Source organism: Plutella xylostella, chromosome 9, assembly GCF_932276165.1.
Source record: "Plutella xylostella chromosome 9, ilPluXylo3.1, whole genome shotgun sequence".
Lineage (NCBI taxonomy): Eukaryota > Metazoa > Arthropoda > Insecta > Lepidoptera > Plutellidae > Plutella > Plutella xylostella.
The window spans coordinates 3,965,128-3,991,772 of record NC_063989.1 but is presented as its reverse complement, the minus strand read 5'-3'; the positions used below and the strand labels follow the sequence as shown (position 1 = coordinate 3,991,772).

At 39.4% G+C, this 26,645-nt stretch overlaps 2 protein-coding genes across 2 annotated transcripts in view; both read left to right on the top strand.

Moving 5' to 3' along the window:
• The first annotated feature begins 670 nt into the window (after positions 1-670).
• On the top strand, positions 671-24,157 carry LOC105382158 (A disintegrin and metalloproteinase with thrombospondin motifs 14). The gene is made up of 11 exons (XM_048623085.1): positions 671-1,411; positions 1,485-1,579; positions 3,600-3,768; positions 6,114-6,279; positions 11,605-11,763; positions 13,413-13,535; positions 15,859-15,991; positions 21,633-21,880; positions 22,634-22,777; positions 23,600-23,718; positions 24,054-24,157. The coding sequence occupies exons 1-10, from the start codon at positions 865-867 to the stop codon at positions 23,643-23,645; spliced, it is 1,830 nt and encodes a 609-aa protein (XP_048479042.1). The 5' UTR covers positions 671-864; the 3' UTR covers positions 23,646-23,718; positions 24,054-24,157.
• Positions 23,887-26,645, top strand: part of LOC125488965 (A disintegrin and metalloproteinase with thrombospondin motifs 3-like) — a 30,703-nt gene continuing 27,944 nt past the window's right edge. The window contains exons 1-4 of the mRNA XM_048623084.1: positions 23,887-23,901; positions 24,054-24,162; positions 25,112-25,335; positions 25,639-25,779. Coding sequence (XP_048479041.1) covers positions 23,887-23,901; positions 24,054-24,162; positions 25,112-25,335; positions 25,639-25,779 — 489 coding nt within the window. The remainder of the gene's footprint in view (positions 23,902-24,053; positions 24,163-25,111; positions 25,336-25,638; positions 25,780-26,645) is intronic.

Genomic DNA, 26,645 nt, shown 5'->3' with positions numbered 1-26,645 from the left:
TGTCGGCGACTTTGTTTCAAGAATCATGTCGGCGACTCGTACCCGCGCGTGCAAGTACTAAAAAAGTTGTACTGATTTCTTGCCGCCGACACTCACCGACACAGCCCCATGACACATGTTGGCGGGTTGGCGGGTTTGGGTCGCCGACACCAAGCCGCCGGGCTGTGTCGGCGGGTTTGGTGTGTAGACTCCTTAATTGTACTATGTAAGTACATACACCCTACTATATAGATACGTAGATATGTACTCGCCCCATTACTAAGTAATTAATTACTTATCAAAAACGTGTCGTCGCTAAAAAACTAAATATTTTTAGTGACATTGAGGAGAATCAAAGGAAAATAAATATGAGACAAGCGTTAGTTATTATTTATAACTAAAGTGCCTCACTAATGTAAGCGGAAATATAAATTGTGATGTGTAAGAAAGTTTGCTGGGTATTTAAATGCAAGATTGTATTTATATTTAGCAGTGTCAACTGAGGAAGAAAGTGTGGTGACGCTTAGTTGAGGTTGTACAAGTTAGATACAATTTTGTATAAATACTAGGTCTTCTTTAAATATTATACCTTGTAGTTAATTTTTAAGCACACCACTAGTCTGTAGTAACTTACTCAAGGACCAAACTAAATGCGTGACGGAAACAATAAGTTGGTCCCACCAACATAATTGCCTTCCCCAGAGCGCAGCACAGTCATTGACTTCCCAGGCGCAGTTAAAATCTGTTCCATCTGCATTTGGCCTTTCCAATAAAAGCACAAGTGAGCCCTCTTTGTTTACAAGTGAATGAGTGATGTGATGACGCATGACGTGTAGGGCTCGCGTATAACATGTTAGGAGCGCCCGAGTCGAGCGGCAGCGGGCCATGTGCGCACACGCACGCGCCGAGAGCTCGCGCGGGGGGGCGGGGGCGGGGGGCTATCTCGCGCTGCTGCTGATAGCGGGTGCATCCGCCGCGCTATCAGCCACCGACTCCACTCGCCACCTCCATATCTTCGGCTGGCACCTACAGCTGCAAGAGAACGAGGCGATCCTCGCGCCGCACTACAAGGAGTGCCGGTACTACTCGGGGCGCGTGGTGGACGTGAACGCGTCGGCGGCGATGGTGACGGAGTGCGCGGGGCGCTGGTACGGGCTGGTGCAGGTGGGCGAGGAGGTGTTCGCGCTGCCCCCGCGCCGCGCCCCCCGCCCCGCCCCCCGCCCCGCGCACGCGCTGCGCCGCCGGGACCTGGTGCTCACGCTGGTGCCGCAGCAAGTGCCGGTCTACAACCTCACGGACGACATCCAGCCCGAGCTGGACTATGACGAAGAAGAGCTGACGCCAGCAAAGGCACGCATCCAGACGCGGAGTAGCCTGGCGACACACGAGGACTTCTTCAGGACGGAGCCCCCAGCCTTCAGACCCGGTTCACGTGTGTAGCCACTTTGCAATTGTAATGTGACTTTGAGGTGAATTGTGAATATGCATAAGGTGCTTGGTTGCAGGGCTGTGGCTGGAGCTGGCGGTGGTGGCGGACCACACGATGCTCGAGTTCCACGGAGACAAAGTTCAGCACTATATTTTGGCTCTCATGAATATTGTAAGTGTTTTACAGTAACCTAGGTACCTACATACTAAGAAGTATATGTAGGAAATACGAACACATCACACATCAAATTATATTTACGATCCAATAATTAATTACCTATTAGGTGGACCGTTCCTGGTATTGCAAGTGGATATTATGTACCTAATATCAAATTACTCTCTAATTTGCAATTAATTAATCTTTACTTATACTTAAAATGATTTGTCCTGTATACTGACCAGTCACCACCACACAGCTATAACACCGAGACACCAAAAGTACTGAAACAAGAAAGATTTTGTAAAATTCTGTGACCGTAAAACTTTGTATAAGACTATCTGATTTCTTACGTTATCTACTACCTCCAAAAAAAAATTAAAACATTTAGAGCGGGGCGAAGCACGAGGAACAAGCTAGTAAACCATAAAATACACAATTTAATTTATGGAAACAAAATCGACCGGTAGGTACGTTGAACGTTTAATTAAATGTCCTTTTTATTTGATACATGAGATGATGATCGAATAATGAAAATTGAACAATAATTAATTGAACATACAATGAACTTTAATGAAATAAATACTGTTTATGAAATATAAATGGCTCGCAATTATGTTGGAAATGTGTATCGTATGTAGCAAATAGGTGCCAACAATAGGTAGGTAGTTACTTATGTAATCCTCTTATACAGTTTGTTCATGTATAGTTGTATACAGGTTGTATCGTATAGATTTCGGTTAATTAAAAAATTCGAATATATTATTATGCAATAAACGATCGTATTTAACCGAACCAAACATCAAAACAACATAAAATTGTTACCTACTTGGTCGCAGCCTTATGGCATCTTCATCGCACAATAATTTCATCAGTGACATTCCCGATACCCGGTATATGATTACTGGGTTCTACCTTTTTTGGCATAAGATTTATTTGCCTAGTCTCGTATTGCATAGTAACGTTTGGTCAAAGTCTCGTTACGCCGAAAATCGTATGGCATAAATCTCGTTTAGTAAAAAGTTATTTCGCATAACATTGTTTAGCCTAATAATGGTATGGCCAAATCTTGAATAGCCTAATAATGCTATGGCATAGGTTTATTAGGTTTATACAAAGTAATAATATTCGTTTGGCTTTAACTTTGACGGAGCGTCTCCATACATAGCGCAAACTGGTGCCTTGTATTGTTTCCGCTGTTTGGAAAACGCTCCGCTCCGCTTCGCTGCGCTCCGCTTTGGTTTTGATGAACATGTGCACCTAACACGCTCCTCCTCGCTTTGCTCGTCGTCGCACCTATTTTTAGGTTTCGATCTCATGGGGTTTGTAATAATTATATTGGTCGTTAACTTTCGATTTTTTGATCATACAATATCGTGATTTTCGGGATGTAGGAGAAAAATACCACAATTTGTAGATTTACTACATACTTAATATATTATTTATTAAGATAACATTACGAGAAACAAGATTATACATAGGTATAGACGAACATAAATTTGAGCAAACGAAACTTAGGTGTTTAAAGATTGTGCCTAAAGAGTTTTAGACGAAACGAGCCTTATGCCACATAAGTCTTGGCAAAGTGATGGTTCGGCCAAAAAAGTTTAGACCATACGAGTTATGCGAAATGAGTTTTGTTCAATAAAGATTATGCGAGATGAGCGGAACCCATGATTACTGAAGTACCTACTCGACATACTCAACAACTTTCATTACGCGACCAACCCTAAAATCCCGACAAATAAAAACAGATGATTGTAAATACTAAAGTTACTGAAAAAATTAATATAAACATTAAGTATATCACTTCACTTAAAGAACATCTATTTTTTTCTTCTTTTTTTCTTCTGCGCGTTTTAAATACGCCGTGTGATATGGGTCTTAGAGTGCGAGAGGCACACGATAAGACGTGGCAAATGTTTTGCATCGCTCACATTGCGCAGCCTCGATAGCGAGCGCGACCGAAAACTTTTGACACCCGTGCTAGCGTCCCGTTACGTACCTGATAAATCATAACCCTGTTTAACCCTAGGTGACAGCGATCTTCAACGAGCGTTCCCTGGGAGCCAACATGACCATCGTGATCCGCAAGCTGTACCTGCTGCAGCGGCCCGACCCGGCCGTGCGCTACGCCGACATCAGCGACGCGCTGCGCCGCGTCAACAAGTGGAACAAGAGGCATCTGCTGAAGATTGAGGATGGTAAGTGAGGAGTGAGGGAGCCAACGTGACCATCGTGATTTTTGATTTTTAATTGATCATAAGCTCTGCTTAGTTACTGGAGTGACATGATCCAACTGTGCGCTGCACCGGGTCAAATAGTGGAACAAGCGGCATCTTATGAAGATTGAGGATGGTAAGTGACCAACATGACCATTGTGATCCGCAAGCTGTACCTGCTGCAGCGGCCCGACCCCGCCGTGCGCTACGCCGACATCAGCGACGCGCTGCGCCGCGTCAACAAGTGGAACAAGCGGCATCTGCTGAAGATTGAGGATGGTAAGTGAGAGAGGACCCTATACTAAAAACGAACGTTCATTCAGCGCCAATATGACTGTTGTGATTCATAAGCCCGGCTTAACTACTGGGGTGGAGTGACTTGACCCGGGCGTGCGCTATGGTGGGTCAACAACTGGAACAAGCGGCATCTGGTGAAGATTGATGACGGTGACATGAACATTTTTAACGTCCAAAAGTGATACGCATCGTCTCAGCTAGTTTACACTTGCAGTTACACTATGTCGATAATAATTAGGACTAAAATGTAGAAGCTACAGTACTATCGCCCTACTTAATTATTATCGAAATAGTGGAAGTGCAAGTGTCATTGTATCGCGTGTTCACTATACATAAACACTACACAGTTTACTAAGGGGAATCTGTGCAGTGTATGAATAAATAAATACTTTTATATTTGTTCTCTTTTGCGAAGAAAGAGTTTGAAGGGCAACCAGTATAAATATCCGATATCCTCAGTAAACAACGTAAAATGCTGCTATTATTTACTAAGACTCCTCTTGTTGGACTATAACAGTCGTGTATATTCATAATATTGTACTTATAGGTGCTTGTTTTGTATTCTTACGAGACCCTTAAGGAACATTAAGTTTCTGATTTAGTAATGCCGGAAAGAAACAAGTTTCTTAGCGAAGCGACTTTTGTCGACGTTTTCTATTTTGTTTACCTTCGTAAGTAGACTTGCTTCTGTTAGATTTTATAATTAACGACATCCATTTGGGTCTTGTTGCTGTTTGTCGTTCATATATGGCCTGTGGCATGTGGTCTGACTAGCTTCTATTAACTTACGAATTACACATAACATGTCATGAGGTAATTGGTAGTTAACCACTAGGTACATCGTACATGTAACTTCATCGTGTAATTTAATTAAGTAAATTAATTTAAAAGTGAATGGACAGAATTATTGCGGTTGCGGTTGCTGTTTATAAACTTTCAAACAATAACATATGTAGCCCAGGATTACAGTTCTTCAATTTGTTATGTCCTGCTTTTACTTTTAAGCTAATTTCTCTCCTCCGAGGTAGTCTGGAAGAAATTACACTTAGTAATAAGGCCGCCAATTGCACCGTTTAAGTTGTGGATTTCCTTTTGTAATTGCGGTGTCTGTGTGATACACATTATACACATTATTATCTAGGGTAACGTAACGTACCTAGGGACATTTTCGACTACCCCAACTTTGAATGAAGCTATCGCAGCGTACAACTAAGATATTAATGTGAAATTTTCTTTATTCGGTAGGATATATAATCTATTATCACTAGTATTTGTGCTAAAGCTTTAGTATGGCCAGATTTTATTAAATTAAGATAAAAGTAAAAATGCTTGTTTTGACCCAAGGTACGTTACACGTTTGTACCTTGGAACACTATTTCCTATAGCTTTGTACTATGGAAAATGCAAACTTCTAAATAACGCCTTATATCTCTGTTCTTATTGATTTACTGCATCTCTCTTCTGGCACTAATAAGAACAGACATATAAGGCGTTATTTAGATGTTTGCATTTTCCATAGTACAAAGCCATAGAAAACAGTGTCCCAAGGTACAAATTTAATCGTGTCCCAAGGTACAAAAAAGCAATATTTAACCAAAATTTAAATATCTTTATTTTTAATTTAGGAATCTTTCAGATAATTGCCATGATATAAAATTAAATTACTGAAAAGTTATACGTGACATCCATGTCTTTATTTTGAGCATGCCTCAATGAGATAAAGCAACACAAAAAACTATACAAAAGCTACTTTTGACTCCAAAAAACTTCATATTGTCTTCACCACACACTCGATGCTGGTATGATCACGAGACTCACTAGTTTTGCCAAGCGAGTAAAATACTATGCCTAGGGTAGAATTTTAATGTGTTTATTTAGCCGGTTTTTAAAATACAATCAATGTCCCGAGGTACAAGCGTCCCAAGGTACGTTACGTTACCCTATCTATGATTGATTGATTTTTTTGCGGCATTTTTTTGGTTTATAATTTCCGTTACCTTACCGGATTAAACCCTCCACCCCTCCCGCAGAGTCCTCCCGCTGGGACGCCCTAGTCTGGCTGACGCGCGCGGCGCTGGGCGGCGGCCCGTCGGGGCTGGCGCGCATGAACAGCGTCTGCAGCATGAACTCCTCGGCCGTGGTGCACGACGAGGGCTTCAACAGCGGCTTCGTCATCGCGCACGAGATCGGACACCTGTGAGTTGGTTGTCTTTTGTTTTCCTTTTTATGGTCTATTCAAACCGCAGAGGTATCAGCATGAGATTGGGCATCTGTGAGTTGGATGCATTTTGTTTTCTTCACCCTCCTTCGTCACGAGCAATTTAAAAGTTCCACCTGCCATTGACATTACGTAGGTCCATAAGTCACTGGAACTTTTTAATTACTCGTGACCCGTGAGTGTATTCTGTAAGGTTTGAATTTTTGATGATAATGAAGATAAAAGAATATGTATGGAACTGGCAATACAAGCGATGGTCTGCCATTTGCGTTTTAGAAATAGTTCCTGCTAGATTGTCAGGCTATACGTACACAAACTTTAATACAACCCACAACGGCGAGAAGTTTTCAATTGAATTGGGATTTCTTCGGAAATGGTGCTAAGCTGAGCTATTTTTATAAGGCGAGACTTCACCGTCAACTGTTTGTTGGATAAACTTCTGCACAGTCTGTGGCTCCAGCTTGCGTTATTCTCTCCCTTGCTCGGCGAACTTATAATGTTACTCCGGTTTCAAATAATCATACATATTTACATTCTATACCAAAAATACTGTATAATTGTATGGCCATTAATTACTTCGATGGTATAATAATCCCATTAACCTTTTCGACTAAGACCTCTCATATAAAATAATCTATACATTTGTATTTATGGGTATAATAATTGAAAATCTATTAATTAGTAGTAAGGTATTAAGCAATTAAAACTGTTTTATTTTTGATAAGCATACTTAGCCCTAAAGCGTGCTAAACCCGTTGTATTCCCTCTATTAGTTCTCCAACATTGTGTACAAATGCTGGAACAACTAAGCCCGGTGTTTGTACATTTCCATCACAACGCGGAGTGGCGCGCCAACAGTCGCTCGATACTCGTAGTATTTGCACAGCCACCACGATGATGTCATCATTATGCGACTGAACCGCGAGAAATGCACGCTTTTACTGCACTACGGGTGAGGGAGAAGTGAATAATGACTTTGTGGGTAATGAATGTGTGTTTTGTTAGGTCAACTGGTAGATAATGCTACTCTAACGAGCAATGAAAATGTTACAGTGACAAAATGCCGACACCAAATTTTTTCACACATTTAATTTAAAATTTGAACACATTGTTGCGTATTTAGTTGGTAATATTCTGATGCGCTGTTAAATGTACTTTAATATTGCAGAGGTTTTCAGTAAGTTAGCTTTTCCGTTAGAGTAATTTGGTGCTGTTATCACTGAAACAAATCCATTGCTCGCGAGTGTATTACTAGGGCATCTCATTCTCACTTTATGAAAGACTCATATAATATCACCATCATCATCTCCCACACTGCCTGTCCATCGCTCGCTCCCGACAGTTCCAACTTTCAAAGTGGAATGAACGCAACAAAGGACGCTTGCGGCTTTTTAATTAGCGCCGCGGATCCGCGCCGAATGACAACGATCGCTCCTAGCAATAGGCACCCTGTATGTGTGTCAATGGGTAATTGGCCCAATCTTATTAACATCATTTTCAATAAGTAGCTTATTTTGAAAAGTTTTAGGGCCTCCGCTGCGTTGAGCGGTCACTGCAGCCATGAATATGAAAAAGCAATTGAAAAGTAAAATCGTTCATAACAAAAAGCCACCATAAATTTAATGATACACATAAACATAATATATACCTAACACATTTATTAAAATTGAGATGTAGAAAGACTAGAAAGCCCTCAAAAGCAGGATATATTTTTCCGTCATCCTTTGGGTACTTTTCTACCATTCTATAGGTTCTGTACGAGTACGAGTATTCTTTTATTTAATTTTATAAGTTTCAAAGTCTGTTTCTAAGTTAAGTACTTATACCAACTTATCTTTCTGAAAATGTAACCATATGACCTACATCATAATCATCATCATCATCATCATCACCAGCCTATAGCAGTCCACTGCTGGACGTCCAGCCATAACCATAAGAATTTTAAAAAACCTGTAAGTAAATTCTCTCTTTGTTAAAAAATCGTTTATCGGTGAACGGAAAGGGCCGAAACTACCATCAAAAGAACTGAATAATTAAAATCGACTCTCATCGACCAGACCGTAGCGTAGCGATGAAAATAAAAACACTTTTCCGAGCGCTGGCTGAAGGCTGGCGGGGTCCGGGACTGCCGGCGCTGCCAGGCTTTGTTCCAGACGCCTTTATTTATTTACCTGTTGATATAACGTATTGAACCATATCGTTAATTGTATAAATATTCAATTTAATAATGGTTTTCTGGTAGAAATTGCTTTAAGCAAAAAGCAGGACGCCTGTGGGTGCTGTTCTATTTCTTATAGGTACACTTTACATAGTGTAATAATGTGATACAAAATCATGTGTCTGGATAATATGATTAAAATATAAATCACATAAAATGTATTCCATTTCAAGGATAATTTAATTTACGACGGCGGTTAAATCGGGCGAAAGTGGAAGAGAGTGGTTCATGGTTCACGAGTGGCTCCAGCTCCAGCTTTGATCTATTTCTGTTCGGGTTCCATTCCACGATCCGCCCAAGGTCAGGACTGTGTATTACAAGATGCATTACCCACATTATTATTGCACAGAATTATTCTCGATTCTCGAGCTATTGAATAGCGAAAATGTGGCACGGAAATAGAAATAAAGAAATATTAAAGTGTAATTCCGCTGACTTACTGAAGTGCGTAATGGTAACTCCAATGCCTCCTTAGGCTGAAATATGATTTGGTAACGCAAATAATTGCAGGATTATTCTGTGACCTTTTATTAATTTTAAAAAGCTTTTACGCTTCCTCGTGCACGGAAAGTTCCGTTCAAGGTAAAATGCACACAATGATAAAATGTTGCTTGGAGTTTCTATTTTTGCTCGGCGCACACTGCAGGGTTACTTTAGCTTGACAAAAAAACTAACGAACACCAAGAATGTTGTCAATCAATGGGTTCTTTTAATACAACTAATCGTGGATATGGATAGCACAGCAGCAGCACTCCGAAACATCGATTATCGCAAACTGGAGTGACCCCCGGAAAAGCGTACAGCGCACGATGCTACGTAGATTGTCTATTTTGCACATCATACATGAGTTGCATTCTGATGGTTCGCAAAATAGATTTGCGGGACAAAGCTTCATTTGACCCTTTGTTCAGAATGTTCTGTAAATAGTACTTGCGACTGCAAAAATAAACTCTTTACGGGTAATGTTGGCACTATAAAACACCATTGGAACTATTTGGAACACATTTTGACATGAAAGGAAAAAAATTAGATTATTTTTACAGATTTATCGAATCTCAGGTATCCGTATCGAGTCCGTACCACCGTACTCTGAGCTTAGTTGTCTATAAAACACATCATGGCTAGTAACAATAAAAAAATATATATCAATCAGATGTGTCGTCAGCGCAGGCCACAAGTAATCGGCTGTAACTACATAATGGAGTTAACTGAAATGTACGCGCTAACGATACAATTTACGGCAATTTTTAACTTTTATTCGAATACTAACTTTATTAGGTCAGAAATAAAGCCGAATCTCGTGTTAGACTGTGCGTGAGTCGAATAAACCACACCCAGGCCGGTTCACACGAGCAATTAGCTTCATTTACTAGAATTAATTAGTTTCTCCGGGAATGTGAGGACTGAATATTCGGGGAATTTTTGTAAAGTGACGCTTCATAAACTGTTGAAGAATTTCTCTAAATGAATTGAAAATTCGGAAAGGGTTATATTTTAAATGTGATTTATTTACACAGTGTTATTCTACAGTATTCGTTGTCATAAAAAAATTACTTACAGAGTTTATGAATTGTAACTATTATATAGTTATTTTCTTTCCATAGTATTTGAGATCGTACGAAAATATTAATTAATTCCGTCAACCTGTTAAAAACAAAAATACTATACAATAACACCCTGTATTAAATACCGATCTACTTAAGTAGTTTCTAACCTTTACATGAGTACATACCTTATAGCCAACATGTTCAGCTAATGAGTTGGTGGAGCATAACGTAATGAAAATGTCAACGATAGTAAACCACACCTTCTTCATATAAGACTATATTCGAGATATACTTAACGTATTCTTCTTCTTCTTGTCGTGTCGATGGCAACTGTCACACTTGCGCGGCCCAGTGGGCCGCCACGTCGATACCCCTCTGGTTGGCCTTGAGGAGGTCTTCCCGGGTGCAGGTGTTTGGACATCCAGGGCTTAACGTATTAGAAACGTGATATTCTTGAGATATCAAAACGGATAATAATAATGGTGTCTATATTTTTTGTTTTGTGTTGACTAAAATATGTTGTTTATATGAGAAGGATTTAATTACTTACAGACAGATTTAACTCATATGAAAAGACGGTATACTAACGTATTAGAAACGTGATATTAACGTATTAGAAATAGTTGTTATTCGTTTCGTTGTATAGTGTGGTATATAGCACGGGTTCACCTCACGTTACTCTGCAGCGCAGTAATCAATATTCAGACTGTACCTACTGGCTGGCTCTGAAGTATGTATGAGCATGTGGAGCAAAAGTTCTACAACATATTATGGTCGCCCCATTTCTAAATAATCAACAGACTTGTAGGATTTTGAATAAACTCACAAAAAAAACCGCCACTAAATATGCCCATTGTTTTAAAATATTTCATTTAAAATTTGATATTTGTTATTTTAATTTGTTTTTAGTTGGTAATATTCTGATACGCAAATGTACTTCAGTATTGCAGATTGCGTCATTTAGCTAGTCTTTTCCGATTAGGTGTAATTTGTCTATTATCATTGGAACATTTTCATTGCTCGTGAGAGTCGTGAGTGTATGTTTTTAGTAAGTATCTTGCTATTGCACCATTTAACTAAACCTTTTATTTTTAGTAAGTAAATAAATTAAGCAAAGTAAATTAAATTTCTTGGAACAGTACGCTTAATATCTACAATATTTACACTACTACCTAGCAGCATCCAAGTACAGGTCCTGGTCCTGGGAACTCAGTTGTCTCTCTATTCCAGGAAGACAGATTGCAACTTATAACTCTCATAATAAAAGCAAGTAATAGCATTTTCTAAGCTTATTATGTTCTCGGGTGAAGACCTTTCAGATTATAATATGGAAGACTATTATATGCAGAGGAATAATGAAGGACAACGTGATGACATATTCTGTAAAATATTGATTTATTTTTATCTTAGAACAACGCAGACTCTCACTCAGAGAGTATTTTAAACGAACGGGGCCCTTATTATGGCTTTGTTTTTGTAGGTGACACTCCATCTTGTTCGTACATTCTTAATCTAAGACTAACACCACCTCTCCCCAGGCTGGGCCTCCACCACGACGACGCGGGCGCGTGCGGCGGCGGCGGCGGTGGCGGCGGCAGCGGCGGCGGCGGCGGCTCCGTGATGAGCTCGGTGGTGCGCTCCTCGCTGCACTTCACCTGGTCGCCCTGCTCCAGGAACCAGTTCCACATCAAGTCCAGGTAATGTAACTTTGTCGAAGCTGGGCCTCGACATCAAGTCCAGGTGATATACCGTTCTACTTCAGGTCTCTGCAGTGTGATGTAAAAGTGGTGTAGCTCCTCTGAAAAGGATGACTCTGGTCATAATTCTGAACAACTTTTTCTCTTTTTGGAAAGAACTTTAAGATTTCGCGGCGAGCGGTTAAGATTTGGATGCTATATTACATTTGTCTACATACATTGCATATTTCATAGGCAATCTTCCAATAAACATCACTGAACAAAATAAACAGAAAACCTGAAATTGGAATATAATGGAACCATTATCAAAACCATGTACTTAACGATAGTACAAATATGACATAGGTACTTACTTATGGATCTTGATATAGGTCGGTATTTGAAACCGACGTTATTGAGTGCAACTTATTTATAAAGCCTTGAAAGCTTTCTCTACTTAATTTTCATGCCTCGAGGCATACCAATTCCATTACGATTTATTGACATTAATAAATTTCCAGCCTTCACGGGAATCAATTCTCGTTAAACCCTGTTTAATAATAATAACAAAGCATTTCTTCTGGTTTTATCATCATTACTTATGTAAATGTAACGTTTCCAGTCGCTATCATGCCGTCTTTATATTGAATCTTTCTATAAAAGTTCCATCTTTATCTCGATTTTTCTCGACGCTAATAATAGATCGATCGACCGACCCAGAAAACTTCGTTCATTGTGGCGAGAAAATATCGAAATCTCGATATTTGCCGGATGAATATTCCCCGTATTCCATCTAACCGATTCCTTGTTAGGAATACGTCGTGGGTATTATTGTTAAATCGAGATGGATTGGGCGTTTGTTGAAATTGACGTTGCTTTTAGATGTTAACCTGCTTTTCCTTCCAGATTTATCACATTATTGTGCTTAGGTAGGGTATTATTCCTCTATTGACCTCTTATTCGAATCCTTGCATGTATATGATATTCATTATGTTTATTGGTGAATTTCCACCAGAGATGTGCAATGCAGCTAGGTACTCTATTCGGCTACAGAAAAGCACCCTTAGGGTGAGTCTCCATTATTGCGCTGCGCTACGTTGCGTTGTCGTCGAGTCCATATTTTTTTATGACGGGTATCCCGTTGAGAACGCGACGCATCCTGCATGCTTTTATTACCTGAAGTATATTGAAATGGCGACCGAATGCCGTAGTGGTTAGTGACCCTGACTACTGAGCCGATCGATGGTCCCGGGTCCGATTCCCGGCTGGGGCAGATATTTGTTTAAGCACAGATATTTGTTCTCGGGTCTTGGATGTGCCCGTAAAATGGCAATAGGCCCGCCCCCTATTACATTGGTACTAACACTACTAACATATCACTCTGGCGAAAAGAGGGTGCAGCAATGCACCTCTGCCTACCCCGCAAGGGAGTACATTAGTACAAGGCGTGAGTGCGTGTTTTTTTTTTTTTAATATTGAAATCTCTCTGTAATCATTCCAAAATCAGCCCAGAATTTGATTAAGGGTGACTTGCATCAAATATTTAAACGCATTCAAATCTATTACTGTTTTACTCTGCCACTATACTGTCAAAGCAAGCGAGCAATAGATTTAAATACGTTTAAATATTTGGTGTAAGTCATCCTAAGTATCTCTCTTCTTGTGTACAGGCGATGGAAGTGCCTGCACTCGCGCTCGGCTGCGGCGGGGTTCGCGCTGGGCGAGGACGGGCCGGCGGGCGCGGCGCAAGTGTTCGGAGTAGACCACCAGTGCCGCGTCGACTTCGGGGATGGGTGTGTAACCTTTATTTATATTTTTACTTTAATAAAATTGTAAATTACAAAACACAGGTTTACAAAAGACTTAAGATATTCAGATACAAAGGAGGCCTTATTGCTAAAAAACAATTTCTTCCAGCTAACCTGCGATTGGTGGATAACTACAGTACTTACATTTTTTTTTCTTCTCCCTTAAGCTGCGTGTTGCCAGTAGCTACACTTATCACAGTTTAAACTGATACGCTACTTTACACAGTCGACGACCAAGAGTTTGATTAGTGAGAACGCAGCCGTAGCGTGATGACCACTAACTGATCCAGTCAAGAATTAATGCCTTGTACCCACTGAAACTTTGAACCATTTTCATAAATGTAATAAAACATTATTTACGTCGGTAGCTATACTTCACCCAAACTAAACGGTTTCATTTCCTCCCCGTGATGCCAGGAACTCTGATAAATTTAATCAAGATAGGTTCAGCGATGTGGAGAAATAAGTAATGAATTGATATTAATCTCTCTCACAATAAATATCGATACTTTAAATGTAGGAAAATAAACAAACGTCCACTCCTAAATTAAAATACATTAAAAAAAACTCTGCTACATGGTCAAGGTTTGAATATCCAACCGGGGGAGTAGAATATTGCTCGGGGGTCATGGACGTGGGTCAAATGTGTCAACAGGTCCGTGCGCTGGGTTCAGAGGGGTCACTCTCTAAGATGAAACACTATGTTTCAGAGCGTTACTGCGCGAGCCACGACTCTATCTCGCTGTATTAACGTGCCGGTTGCACGACAGCTCCCGTTAGTTCGTTTTTTGTTAGTATAGAGTAACCCTTCTAAAATGCTCTCTTTACCCTACCATGAGTACATTAAGTTTATTAATTAGCAGATAGTGAATATGGGTATATTTATGTATAGTAATACCCACACACCACACCGCAACCCACATCACATCTTTCATGAAAGCTATTTATGAAATTCACTGATTAATGCCTACTATAATACCACTAGTAACACTACGGTATTGTACATATTAGGTGGGTATAAACCTCAGCTTATTGATTATTACATATTAATACACATTGTTTTATGATCAGTCTATCAGTTCATATTATGGGCTTATCGTGAATATTATAATTTATTTCCAACGGAAATGTGTTAAACTGCAAAATGGCTCATATTTAGTGTTTATTCTCATGATGGTGGCTTGGGACGCCCTTCTCCCCGCTTGGCCAGGTAGCCTGTAGAGGCTAGAGGAGGAAGGCAGAGCACAGAGTGTTGTGGGGCTACTTGGAAGAGGCCTATGTGCATCAGTGGACAATTACGGACTGATGATGATGATGAATACATAACTGAAGGGAAACAGACATGTGTAATTTGAGGAGGATATTTTGCTTGTTATCTACTTATCTAATATGCTAAATAACGTAGATAACTTATTACTTAATTCTAGCTTGAAGCCTGAGGTCACTAACTTTGTCAATCGAGATGTATAAATTATGTCCGACTAAGCAAACAAGTAGGTTATTCGCTCACTAGACTCTACCTTTGATCTAAGCAAAGCAATATTGTAACAGTGCAGTAGATACACTAATATTTGTTTATGCACCCAGTTGTAATTATAATCTTACCAAATTACCTAACTTTACCAAATATGGGATGGAAGGGTCATAGTCCATAGTTAAAACAATAACATGACCTAAGTACCTAATTTTTCACAACAAAATACGAAAAGCGATAGCCGAAAAAGGCGAACTCACATGACGTCATACTGCCTTCCATGTCGTATTGTTTAGATTGTACCTATAAGGAACGCGCCTAATTAAAATAGTTGTCTACATTTAGGCCCGTTCACCCAAACTAGGGATCTACAATCTACACCCATGACCCGAGTTGAAACAACGAGCGAACACGCGCAAACTCAGACCTTCGCCGAGCCTGTGTGTACCCATTGTTACACACTGATGGGTTATTTAGAAGTAGGATAGTACTTAGGTTTCATTTAGCCGAATAAGTACGCCCAATTATAACTTATAGTCATAAAATTTACATGTGGGCAATAGTCTGATAAATTTGGAGCATCCGGTAATGGCTAAATTTTGAATTTTGCTTATATTTATTCATCGGTGGACGTCACATATTGCTTTGATATGTTTAAAGCTGCTGACCAACAATAACTTACGGAGTACCAAGTGGACAGATTCTGAACTGAGTTCCTGGCAACTGCTTAAAAAACAGCTTCTCATATGTTCATCTGAAAACTGTCCACTTCCGAACCTATTTCTGCATATTCTAAGAGACGTTTTATAACTATTTTATTTATCTTGACCTCAGGTTCTCAGTGTGCAAGGAGAAGATGGAGGCTCCGTTCTGCGCGGTGCTGTACTGCGCGCACCGCGCCAGCCCCGCCACCTGCTACTCTAAGAACCAGCCGCCGCTGCAGGGGACACCTTGCAAGGAACACCATGTATGTCAATGAGATAGAATAGAATAGAATTGGTCACCACAAAAATTAAAAGAAACAAAGATTACATATAAACTAAGAACAATGAAGAATAGGCGGCCTTATCGCTAAGAGCGATCTCTTAAAGTCAACCTTAAACATAAAGAAATAAAAACATAGAGATACACTCACGAGCAATGAACAAGTTCCAGTGACAATAAATAGCAATAAATTACCGACTTATAAACGGAACGGCGAAGTACATTTAACAGCGCATCAGAATAGTACCAACTATAAACGTAAAGAAATATTTTGATATAATTAAAAAAATGGGGTCATTAAATTTGGTGTCGACATTTTGTGAGTGGAACTTTTTCATTGCACGTGAGTGTAATTGCCTTCACTGTAATTGATGGTTATGATCACGTTATGATCTTCTTAGCTTGACATATTCCATTTCTAATTGGTTAATTGTTACAATAACACTTTGTCTTCTCCAACTTCTTAGCGGGAAGGTGACAAAGATTTGTACTGGTCTAGGGTTTGTCACCATGGTGACTGACTTCACCAGCGTTGCTCCGGGTCACTAGGGGAGGCTCTTTCTGTGCCAAACATGTTTATAAATGGTAATGGACGCGAAAAGAGGGATTGGCGCCACGAGAATAATTAATTACAGACAAAGTAAAGTTCTCAGCAGTCCGTTCCCAATGCAAATACGAATTTTCTGGCAAAAAATAAGCACTTTTGTAATCCGCTGGCATTAAGAGGCAGCATTTTATGTTTTTATTTTACGAAACGAATCCGCTTAGTGCGGATTTTAACTGTACCCACTCCGTAATAAAACGGACATTTTATTTCACGACAGCAATCAATATGTAGTTGGAAATATGTTCCATTACGTTGACAGTCTATCTCCATATCATTGCGATGCAGGCTGCACGCTGAAGCGTATTCATTGTAGAACCAACGCTGCGTATTCAACAATACTTTTGTCTGCGTTTATTTAGTCGAGCATCATGCTGTGCTATTCACATGCTATATGGAAGAGCGAGACAACATCATCATTTCGTGGTGAAATGTTCGTGGTCGGTCCTGAACACGGCCCGTGCTCACAACTCGCATGCTAGTAGGTACCTCCACCAGCCACCGGCTCGGCTCTACCAACAATATTGAACGTGTGTGCATACAAATCTCCCGATAAGATGTTTTCAATAGGCTTTCAATTTGTTTTATGCTTCATTTGTGGCTAATGGAATGTAAAAGTTTTACCTCAGTGGTTAACCGCAATAAGCTAAGGGCAAAAAATACGAACTCCAGATGAGTTCGTGTTTTATAACGATTTACCTACCTGACTTTGTTGTTATAAGCATCAGCATCAGTATTTATAATTACAAGGATAGTTAGATACAAGGTTGATGTGTTAAATATTCTATGTAGTTTCTGTGTATGTAATGTAGGTACTATGCTGGAGCTAAAAGTATTTTTCTTTGCCGCAAAGAAAACTGCGAAACAAGTTTACTTCACACCTAAAAGAAGGCAATATGTTTTATGGAAATAGAATGTTTTACAATGAAGACAGAATATAGGATATCTTATGGTTTACTTATTCCGTTTTAAAATAGAATAAAGTAACTTTGTACAACACACATACGGCATAAGTCATATTTAATACCTAATCTCTGATTTTTAATTGGAAAGAATTCTGACATTTTATAAGTGATGCTACTAAAAAAGTTCTTTACCGAAAAAAGGAAAAATTGCGATCCATTTCTGGGCAATAATTTTTTCTTAATATTTTTATACAAAAAGATAAATCTAAATATTTACTTGCTCAAGTAAACTAATACAAAAATAACAAATATTTCAATATAATAGCTGTTCCCGCGAGCTTTGCTTTGCCTTAATAAGTTTTCCCGTGGGAATTCCGCGATAAAAAGTAACATATGTGTTAATCCAGGGTGTCAGCTAACTCCATTCCAAATTTCATTAAAATCGGTTCAGCTGTTTTGACGTGAAGAAGTAACAAACATACACACATACATACATACAAACATACATACATACATACACACATACACTTACAAACTTTCGCATTTATAATATGAAGTAGGATCACGACTCACGACCAATGTATCGAATTAATTTTAATTGCTTTATTTTATTCTTTAGCATGGCATCACTTCCTACTAAATTCAGGGATAATAAACCTTTTTAATCAATTTCAAAAAAAGATTGTCTATTCGGTAAGTACATGTTCGGTATGTATGTAAGATTATTGGAACTGCACCATATTGACATATGACAATATATTAGGGCTAATAAACAAATATTCAAAATTTTATAAATGTTTATGTACCTATGTATTTAAATTTTGAAGAAAAAATGTTAAAGGTGAATTTGTTGGAAATTGTGGGTCAGGAGAAACACAAATACCAAAAGTGTATAGAGGACGAAATGGCCGCAGCACAAGGCATTACTGTGCTTAGACTGCCCCCATATCATTGTGAGCTAAACCCTATAGAAATGGTGTGGGCTCAAGTGAAGGGGCATGTCGCAAGACACAACACAACTTACAAAATGGCGGAAGTTAAAAAACTATTACTAGAAGGTATAAAAAATGTTACTCCTGAGAAATGGCAAGAATGCATCAGCCACACAATAAAAGAGGAAGATAAGATGTGCACTCTCGACGATTTTATTAACAGAGTTACAGAGTCTCTAATAATTAATATCAGCGATGCTGATGATGAAGATATTGATGATGATGATAATATTAGTGATGATTAGGTAGAGATTTTAATAAACAAATCCATCATCATCCATCCATCATCATACCTATAGCAGTTCACTGCTGGACGTATTCCCTCACAAAGCACGCCACTGGATGCGATTGGACAGACTCTGCAGCTGGGTAGAAACATCTTCCAATCAGAGGTCAATAGAAGAATACAATTGGGCTGGGCAGCATTTGGCAAACTTCGTCAAGTCTTCTCGTCGCCCATACCACAAAGTCTCAAGACGAAAGTCTTTGATCAGTGTGTCCTACCGGTTATGACCTATGGGGCTGAAACGTGGACACTTACAGTGGGACGGGTTCACAAACTGAAGGTCACTCAGCGAGCTATGGAAATAGCTATGCTTGGAGTCTCTCTGAAAGATCGCATCCGGAACGAAGTAATCTGACAGAGAACTAAAGTCACCGACATAGCTCACCGAGTTAATAAGCTTAAGTGGCGGTGGGCTGGTCACATCTGTCGAAGAACCAATGACCGATGGGGTAAACGTGTTCTGCTGTCTTACTCCCAGCGATGAGTCGCTGACACAATTTCACCTGTATCGCTAATTTGGTACCTCCACCGCACATTTTAGACGCACAGTTTGCTGTGACGTCACGCAAGCCAGTCAGTGCACACAATACAATTTTATAGAGCGACATCTCTTTTTTTTCCTCTATTCAAAAACGAACGCAACATCGGCCTGACATCGGCGTACTACGGCTACCGTTTCAAAAAGAATTACTAGTTGTTTTTAGATATATTTTCTACGACAGCGATAATTATATAAGATAATTGAGATTATCTTTTATGTATTTTTCACTGTTTGTGATATACATATTTAGGTACGGTAATTATTTCTCACCGTAGGTAAATCCCCTTTTAATTTAAATAAATAAATAATAATAAATAAATAAATTCTTTATTCACAAAAACAAGTGGTACATTACAGGGTTTGGGACGGAGCGCCGCACTTAATAAAATGGATACAGGGACTAAAAAAATATATTATAGTCTCAGATGTCCAGACTCGTATTGAAAAAGTGCCCAGCCCAAAAAGGTTTGTGATCTCTGATTTGTCTAAAATTGATAACTGTCAGAATTCCGTAAGATTACTAATTACAGTGTAATAGATGTCTTGTAAAGAAACATAGGGACGGGTCTGTAAAACATAAAAAATAAACATTTGTTTCAATCATATTAAAGATATAAAAAAGAAAATATAGATTCAACATTTAATACCTAAGATATCATAAACTTTCAGAAGCTATGATGTAAGAAGCGCATATTTCTCTCATATTTGGTGACTGTTCGTAGGAAATAGGACAGGTTTGACATTCTGCCGAATATGTTTCACGTGAAATTGGATTACTATACAAGTACACCACCGCCGCCTCGCTTCTGAAATACAGTGAAACTATAAAGTCCTGAAATTAAATGAGGGCACTGCTAACTTTCATGTAGCAACCCTATATAGCGAAACATAACTGACTTTGATACTTGAAATTTTGCCTGTTAATTTCCTCCTATTTATGTATTTTAAAAACAACTTACCATCCACAAAAAAAGCTCTTATACAAGCTAGAAGATGTTAATATGAAGGCTATAATAGTGAAACCAATAAATATTTATTTAGATAACGTTATTACAACTGTATAAAAAAACTGGATCTGTTGACGAAGGGCACACATAGTAAAGACATCATTTTCTCTTTTTGGACGGCCAGTTCTGTTTCTTCCAGGAGTTAGAAGTATTCCATATTTTGCCCTCTTTGGCACGCTGGTCCGATATAACTATAAAATTTTAAAAAAAATCTTTTTGAGTTACACAATGCCCCCCAAATTCACACAATGTGAATTTAGTAAGTAAACAAAAAATATATCTTCAAGTATCAAAATGTTAAGGTTTGACTCAACTGAAACCAGATGAAACCTACAATCAGTGGTATGTAAACAATGTTCGACTTGGGCTCTAAACCTAGGTTTATCGATAAATGAAGCGTTGGTTCTAATAAAAAACGAGTTATTACAATTTGTACAATGCTACATACCCGTCATACACGCTGTACGAGCGTAAACATCCTCCAAATTCGACAAAATGTGTCCAGCTTGATGTTCCGCTAAACATTGTATAAAAACTCGATAAATAACTTCACTAGCTTGACTACGAATATTTTTCTTCATCTTCCTAATTGCAACCAAGCGTAAATTGTTGCTTTTATCTAGATTATCCTTATAATTAATAAGAAAATTCAAAAAAAACAGCCAACCGCCTATTGACATAAACAATTGTTATGACTTTTATGTTTCTTTTCTAATGGTGCCAGGCTCCAGAAAATTTTAGTTCCTCAAACATTAATTTCAGGACTTTATAGTTTCACTGTAGTAGTTTTTACTACGGTATAAGTAGGTATTGGTACTTCAGAAGTAATATCTATAGCTACCATAGAGTAACGAAACGTATGTAGCTACTATCAAGTAGACAATTAATACAAACTGCAGGGTTTTGCAAAATGGCTTTGATATACCATGCTGCACATGTGGGTTTCGGCTTAGTACCTATACCCTTTTTGCAACATACTGCATAATGCATATTATACTCGTATTTTCAACAGTATGATTCGAAGCACTGAGCCTTTCCACTGCATTTAAGTTTCTCTCGCTCGTCGCGTAGTGCGGTATAACTTTTTGTCACCGATTCTCGTGCCCCCTATGCTTTATGCTTACAGCTATTTGAAATATTATGTCAATATCAAGATATAATCAGCTAGCTGATTATGTAGAAAATCCATCATAGACTCATCGTTGTATCTCACAAAACGTTAAAATGCCATGATTTGATATTAGTTCATCGCCACCTTGGATTACTTTTTACATAGTGTTTTGTTTCAGCGATGCATGGACGGCGAGTGCGTCCCGGAGCCCGAGACTCCCAAGACTCTCGAGACTCCTGAGACACCCGAGACTCCCAAGACTCTCGAGACTCCTGAGACACCTGAGGCTCCCGAGACTCTTGAGACTCCCAAGATTTCTGAGACGACTCCGCGGGCCGAGGGCGTGTGGGGCGCGTGGACCCGGGGCGGCTGCCGCGCGGACTGCGGCTACGGGCTGCGGGTCAGCAGGCGGCGCTGTCACACTCAGTGAGTATCAGCATCTTTGTGTTTGTATGGCACCTGCCAATAATGATAGTGTACGGAAGGAGCCTCCCCTAGTGGCTTATCAACTGTACTTACGTCCGAAGAACCCTGGGAAGTCGGCGAAGGATGCGATGTCCCTAGACTTGTCAGCAACAAGTTGTCAAGAAGACGATATTTAAGTATCAACCTAAACACACATTAGTGTATAACCAAGTATAACAAATGCTCCCAAAAGAGGAGTTGTAAGCAGATACTACATACCAGTATACGAAAGAATTTAGATCCACTATTGCAATATAACTTTTACTGATTTCAAAAGTTTCGTATATCTTCAGAATAAAAGGTGCGTGTTTTATTCGAAGTTTCATAGAGACTCTATCTGCCGCGCCGGGCTACAAACGTGAGGTGTCGGAAACTGGAAACTACTTATTCCAGATGAATAAGTTTCAGATTCAGAAAGGCAAAATTGTGCCGATTCAGCAATATGAGCATGTGGGCCCCAAAGTATGTTGTTTATACGCTGGCGTCGGGTGTTGGTTGACCGTTTCAACAATACAGCCAACTACCTACCATAAAACTTTAAGCATTTTCTTTGTTAACTTAACTTAACCTCCAATGATGGAGAGACACTACAGGAAGAAGACAGAATAGATATTTTTTTTAGATACTCGTAGTCGCTATTGCCTTAAATACCATTATAACATTAGAGCGTGCACAATTTGTGACCCCGTCTTTTAAGCTACAATTTGTCTACAGATCGGGAGTGGGGTGCCACGGGCCGAGCAGCAAGGTGTCTCCGTGCTACTCGGGGCGAGCGTGCGGGCGCGCGCGCGACGCCCGGACCGACCTGTGTCGCCGCGAGGACGCCGCGCTCATACCCGCCCTCACTGACGACAGTAGGTACACAACTGGACACTGTATTGTACTGTTTTAAGGTAACCGCCCACCTATCGGCATTGCACGGACGTATCGTATCCAGTATTATTTGTATAGAAATTCACACAAGTTTGTCCACTTCATCGGCATTGCTGACGCCGCCGTTTCTTTATACAATTTTGACAATCCATTTTTATTGTATTCATGCTATACGTAGGACTGATTGCACACGACGTCTGTCCAGCTGGAAGCGAAGCGCCGTATGGAATTCAGACCTTTTGACAGGGTTCTTTGATAAAAGAGTAAGTTTTTTAATAACCGCTGCCAATAACTTCTCTTGATTCAGAAAAAGCAGGCACTTTTGGAAAACTCTTAGAACGTGTGATAGTCTAATAAAAAAATCATGTATACACATCAGCATGAGAACCAAGCTTTATGCAAAATATACATACTTAAATATAGTGAGTCAGAGGGCGCGCCAACCCGATGCCGAAATATAGTCGCCATTAACATAACAAATGTGCAGAGATATCCGACAATGATTTAAATGTCACATCTACTTGTGACTGAATTAGAGGCACCGTGAGAAGTATCGCCCATTGTTATCTTATTGGTGTTTATCGAACTGTGGCGAATACGGAAACTACGACGAACGGAATACTTTTTTGATGGAAATAATGTATACTATTCTGGAAATACCTTAAAAATAGTCTTTTATAAACTTGGCTTAGCCAAAAAGACAAAAAATATCGATTAAGTACCTAGTTATTCTAAAACAGTGTCACCCAAAATATATATAACAACTTTAGGAATAACATGTTTTATCGCAAATTGTATGCTTTTCAGAGTCGAAACATTGTCAGCTATGGTGCGTGAACTACACAGGAGGTGAAGCAGTGACGTTTGGTTCCCTCCCCGACGGAACACCCTGTAGCTACGATAAACCTTATGATGTTTGCTATCGGGTAAGTTTCAATCATAGAAGTAAGAAACTATCTTTCAATTAAAGTGTTGCTCATGGATAATTTAATTTTAGAAAGTGGATGATAATATGATTAAGATTTACGTTTATCGTGAAATCAAATATCAATCTATCTACTTGTGATGCCCTGCGACACTTTGGTAGGGGCAGAATGCAAACACCGCCGGTAAAAAGTCTGTCGACCAGCCATCTTATCACACGACCATACGAGAGCTCCTCAAAAGTTTGATCTCATATTGGGTTACAATACCACATTTGTGACACTTTGTACACATAATATAACAATTCGAGTATATATTTCTGTAAATATTATTTCAGGGTCTATGCCTGGAAGGATCCTGCAACTCAACGGACCCGGCGTGCAACTGGTGCCCGCGCGGACACTGCAAAAACTACACGCATAGCGGCACTAGACTACTGCGCGAAGGTAAACATTACTAAAAGTTGTTAAATGGATAAACAAACAAATAGTTATAAGTACAAAATACTTCTTAATAGTCAATTACTAAATTCACTACGAGCTAGCTAAAATTCTTAGGGTCAAATATTTTTTTCGCGAATTTCCGAAAGGAGTAGAATAAAAGTTGTTTAGAATGACACCCTGAGTCTCTTTTCTGCTTACTATAGCGCAACAACCTGTATATTGTATAAGTAGTAAGTACAATGTGCATGGTAATTAAGGATTAATGGGACCCATACAGACTATTTATTTGCTTTCCACTCGAGTTTTGTTTCAGATTAAGATCAATGCATAAAGTTTATTTAATATCGAATGGGATGTAAAAGTCCTGCATTTAAATACCTTAATTTATTCCGTTAAATATTTATAAATAACCAGAAAATTACACCGTTTTAAAATTAATCTCGTTGAACTTGAAAGCTTTGAATTTATTGACCTTTTGCCTTGACGGATTTGAACCTTTACCTTTTAGCAAAACCCTTGAACTGTCACTGCTTTTATTGAATTAAAAATATCTTGTACATAAAATACGCCATTAAAATGCACAAAGGCTTTGTTCGCGATTTATAAAAATCTTTCCAAAGAAATTGGAATGCTATTGTTAGCTGCATACTCCAGCGCAGTCGACATTCAATAAAGCCTTTATCCATCCTTCATGTCATAAGATTATTATGTTTTAGAACTTTATTAAACTCTGAGCTTTATTAAAGCCGGGTTTTTACTATAGGAGTAGGTTCGATGACTATTCGGATCCTTCTCATAATAATGTAGAGACACGTGACCGTGACAATAACGACATACGAGCAGATTCACCATGGACCAAGCTTACCCTTACCATAGAACCTCTCACCGAGAGACTATAACGTAAGCCTATAACCTGGCCCTATTAGCATTTCACCTTGAACATCTCCGACAGACTGGTCGTCAATCCTCGACATTCCCGAAGACGCGCGTCGCTTCTCGCTCCACATCTCCTCAGCGGTTCCCCTCCAAGTGGGTGTGAGGTCCTCGGCCTCTCACCAGGTGTACCGCCTCCGGGACCACTCCGCGAGGGTGGACCCGCCTCGGGACCAGGATCGCTACTTCAAATACGATGTCAATATACCGCAGAGTCTTCGCATTGTGGAGCTGGGTAATAAGGTATGCTACTGGTTAGATAGGTGGTTATTTAGTGCGATATTCAATTGTTTTCTAGGCGATAATTATATGATACTAACTTCGCTGGAGATTCATAATGGTATTAGGTACAACATATTCATGTTCATCACTAACATCTGACTTAGTGAACTGTTTGAGAAAGGTCATAATATATTTATATCCAATATTTTCACGAGTTCAAGACAGGTAGCATGGATAAAGATAGGCTAGTGCTAGCTAGTTTCTAGTGATCGTCTAGTACCTACCTCATGTGTGTGAAAATTTAATGGTGTTGTAACTCCCAAGGTGAGCTACTTCAACGAAGAGGAGCCGTATGAGCTGCAGGGCCGGCTGGTGGCGGGCGGCGCGCTGCTTGAGTGGAAGACCACTGACGCCGACGTGTTGATGTGGAGCGAGTCGCAGCCCGTGGCCAGTTTAGCTGTGTTGGTGAGTTACATTATTTTATCACAATATTTTAGTCTCGTTTTTGGGGTTCCGTACCTCAAAAGGTATCAGTTTTTTACCCTAGAATGTCCGTGAAAGTATGATTTTTTAAAAAGAGCTCTTTCTGAGCAACGCAACGTCGGATACAAACTTTGTTTGGTCATACGAACAAATGTAGAATATACGAATAATAGTAGAACATAAGTTTGGCGTGAGGATGTGAAGAAGTAATATTTTAATTTCTATATCATTTAGATTTTATTATAATATGTTGGAGTTGAAGATACGTAAACAGTAACCCAGAATACCTGGTCTATTTAAATTCATGAATATGCAACTGTAATCTACAGAGACGGGTCGGGATTGCGTTGACAGAGATACCTTGTACCTAATGCACGTTGCATGTTTGTGGGTCAGTGGAGTCCGATCTCCTGTACTTACTGACTTGTGTTGTGATGGCAGGGACCTCCGTGTTCTATTAGATTAGAAGATCTATACCCAACCCTTGATTATTTTAAGGCAGTAATCACTAAATTCACGTAACATACAAAGGGTGTTGCAAAAAGGTTATACTAAGCCCAAAGAGGGTGACTTAAGGGGTCATTCCGAACAAATTTAGTGCTACAAGTATTGAAAATCCACGAAAAAAATAACCTTCAAAAGTTGTTTAGTATTACCCCCTGAGTCACCCACTTTCAGCTTACTATAAGTATATTCTTTTTGCAACAACCTGTATAATCACAGTATACATTGTATGTAATGTAGTAGGTACTTATACCTATAAACACGCCAGTATTTTTCTGTCTCAAGACATCGTGATTCATGCCGGTGATAAAGGTGCTTAATGTTACATTTAATGCAGCCAAGTA

Excerpts from the sequence above, each read along its gene's own strand:
- LOC105382158 (XM_048623085.1), top strand. The coding sequence starts at position 865 with ATGTGCGCACACGCACGCGCCGAGAGCTCGCGCGGGGGGGCGGGGGCG. Across the intron at positions 11,764-13,412 it reads CAGTTCCACATCAAGTCCAG|GCGATGGAAGTGCCTGCACT; the intron begins GTAATGTAACTT and ends TCTTGTGTACAG. Across the intron at positions 21,881-22,633 it reads AGGCGGCGCTGTCACACTCA|ATCGGGAGTGGGGTGCCACG; the intron begins GTGAGTATCAGC and ends ATTTGTCTACAG.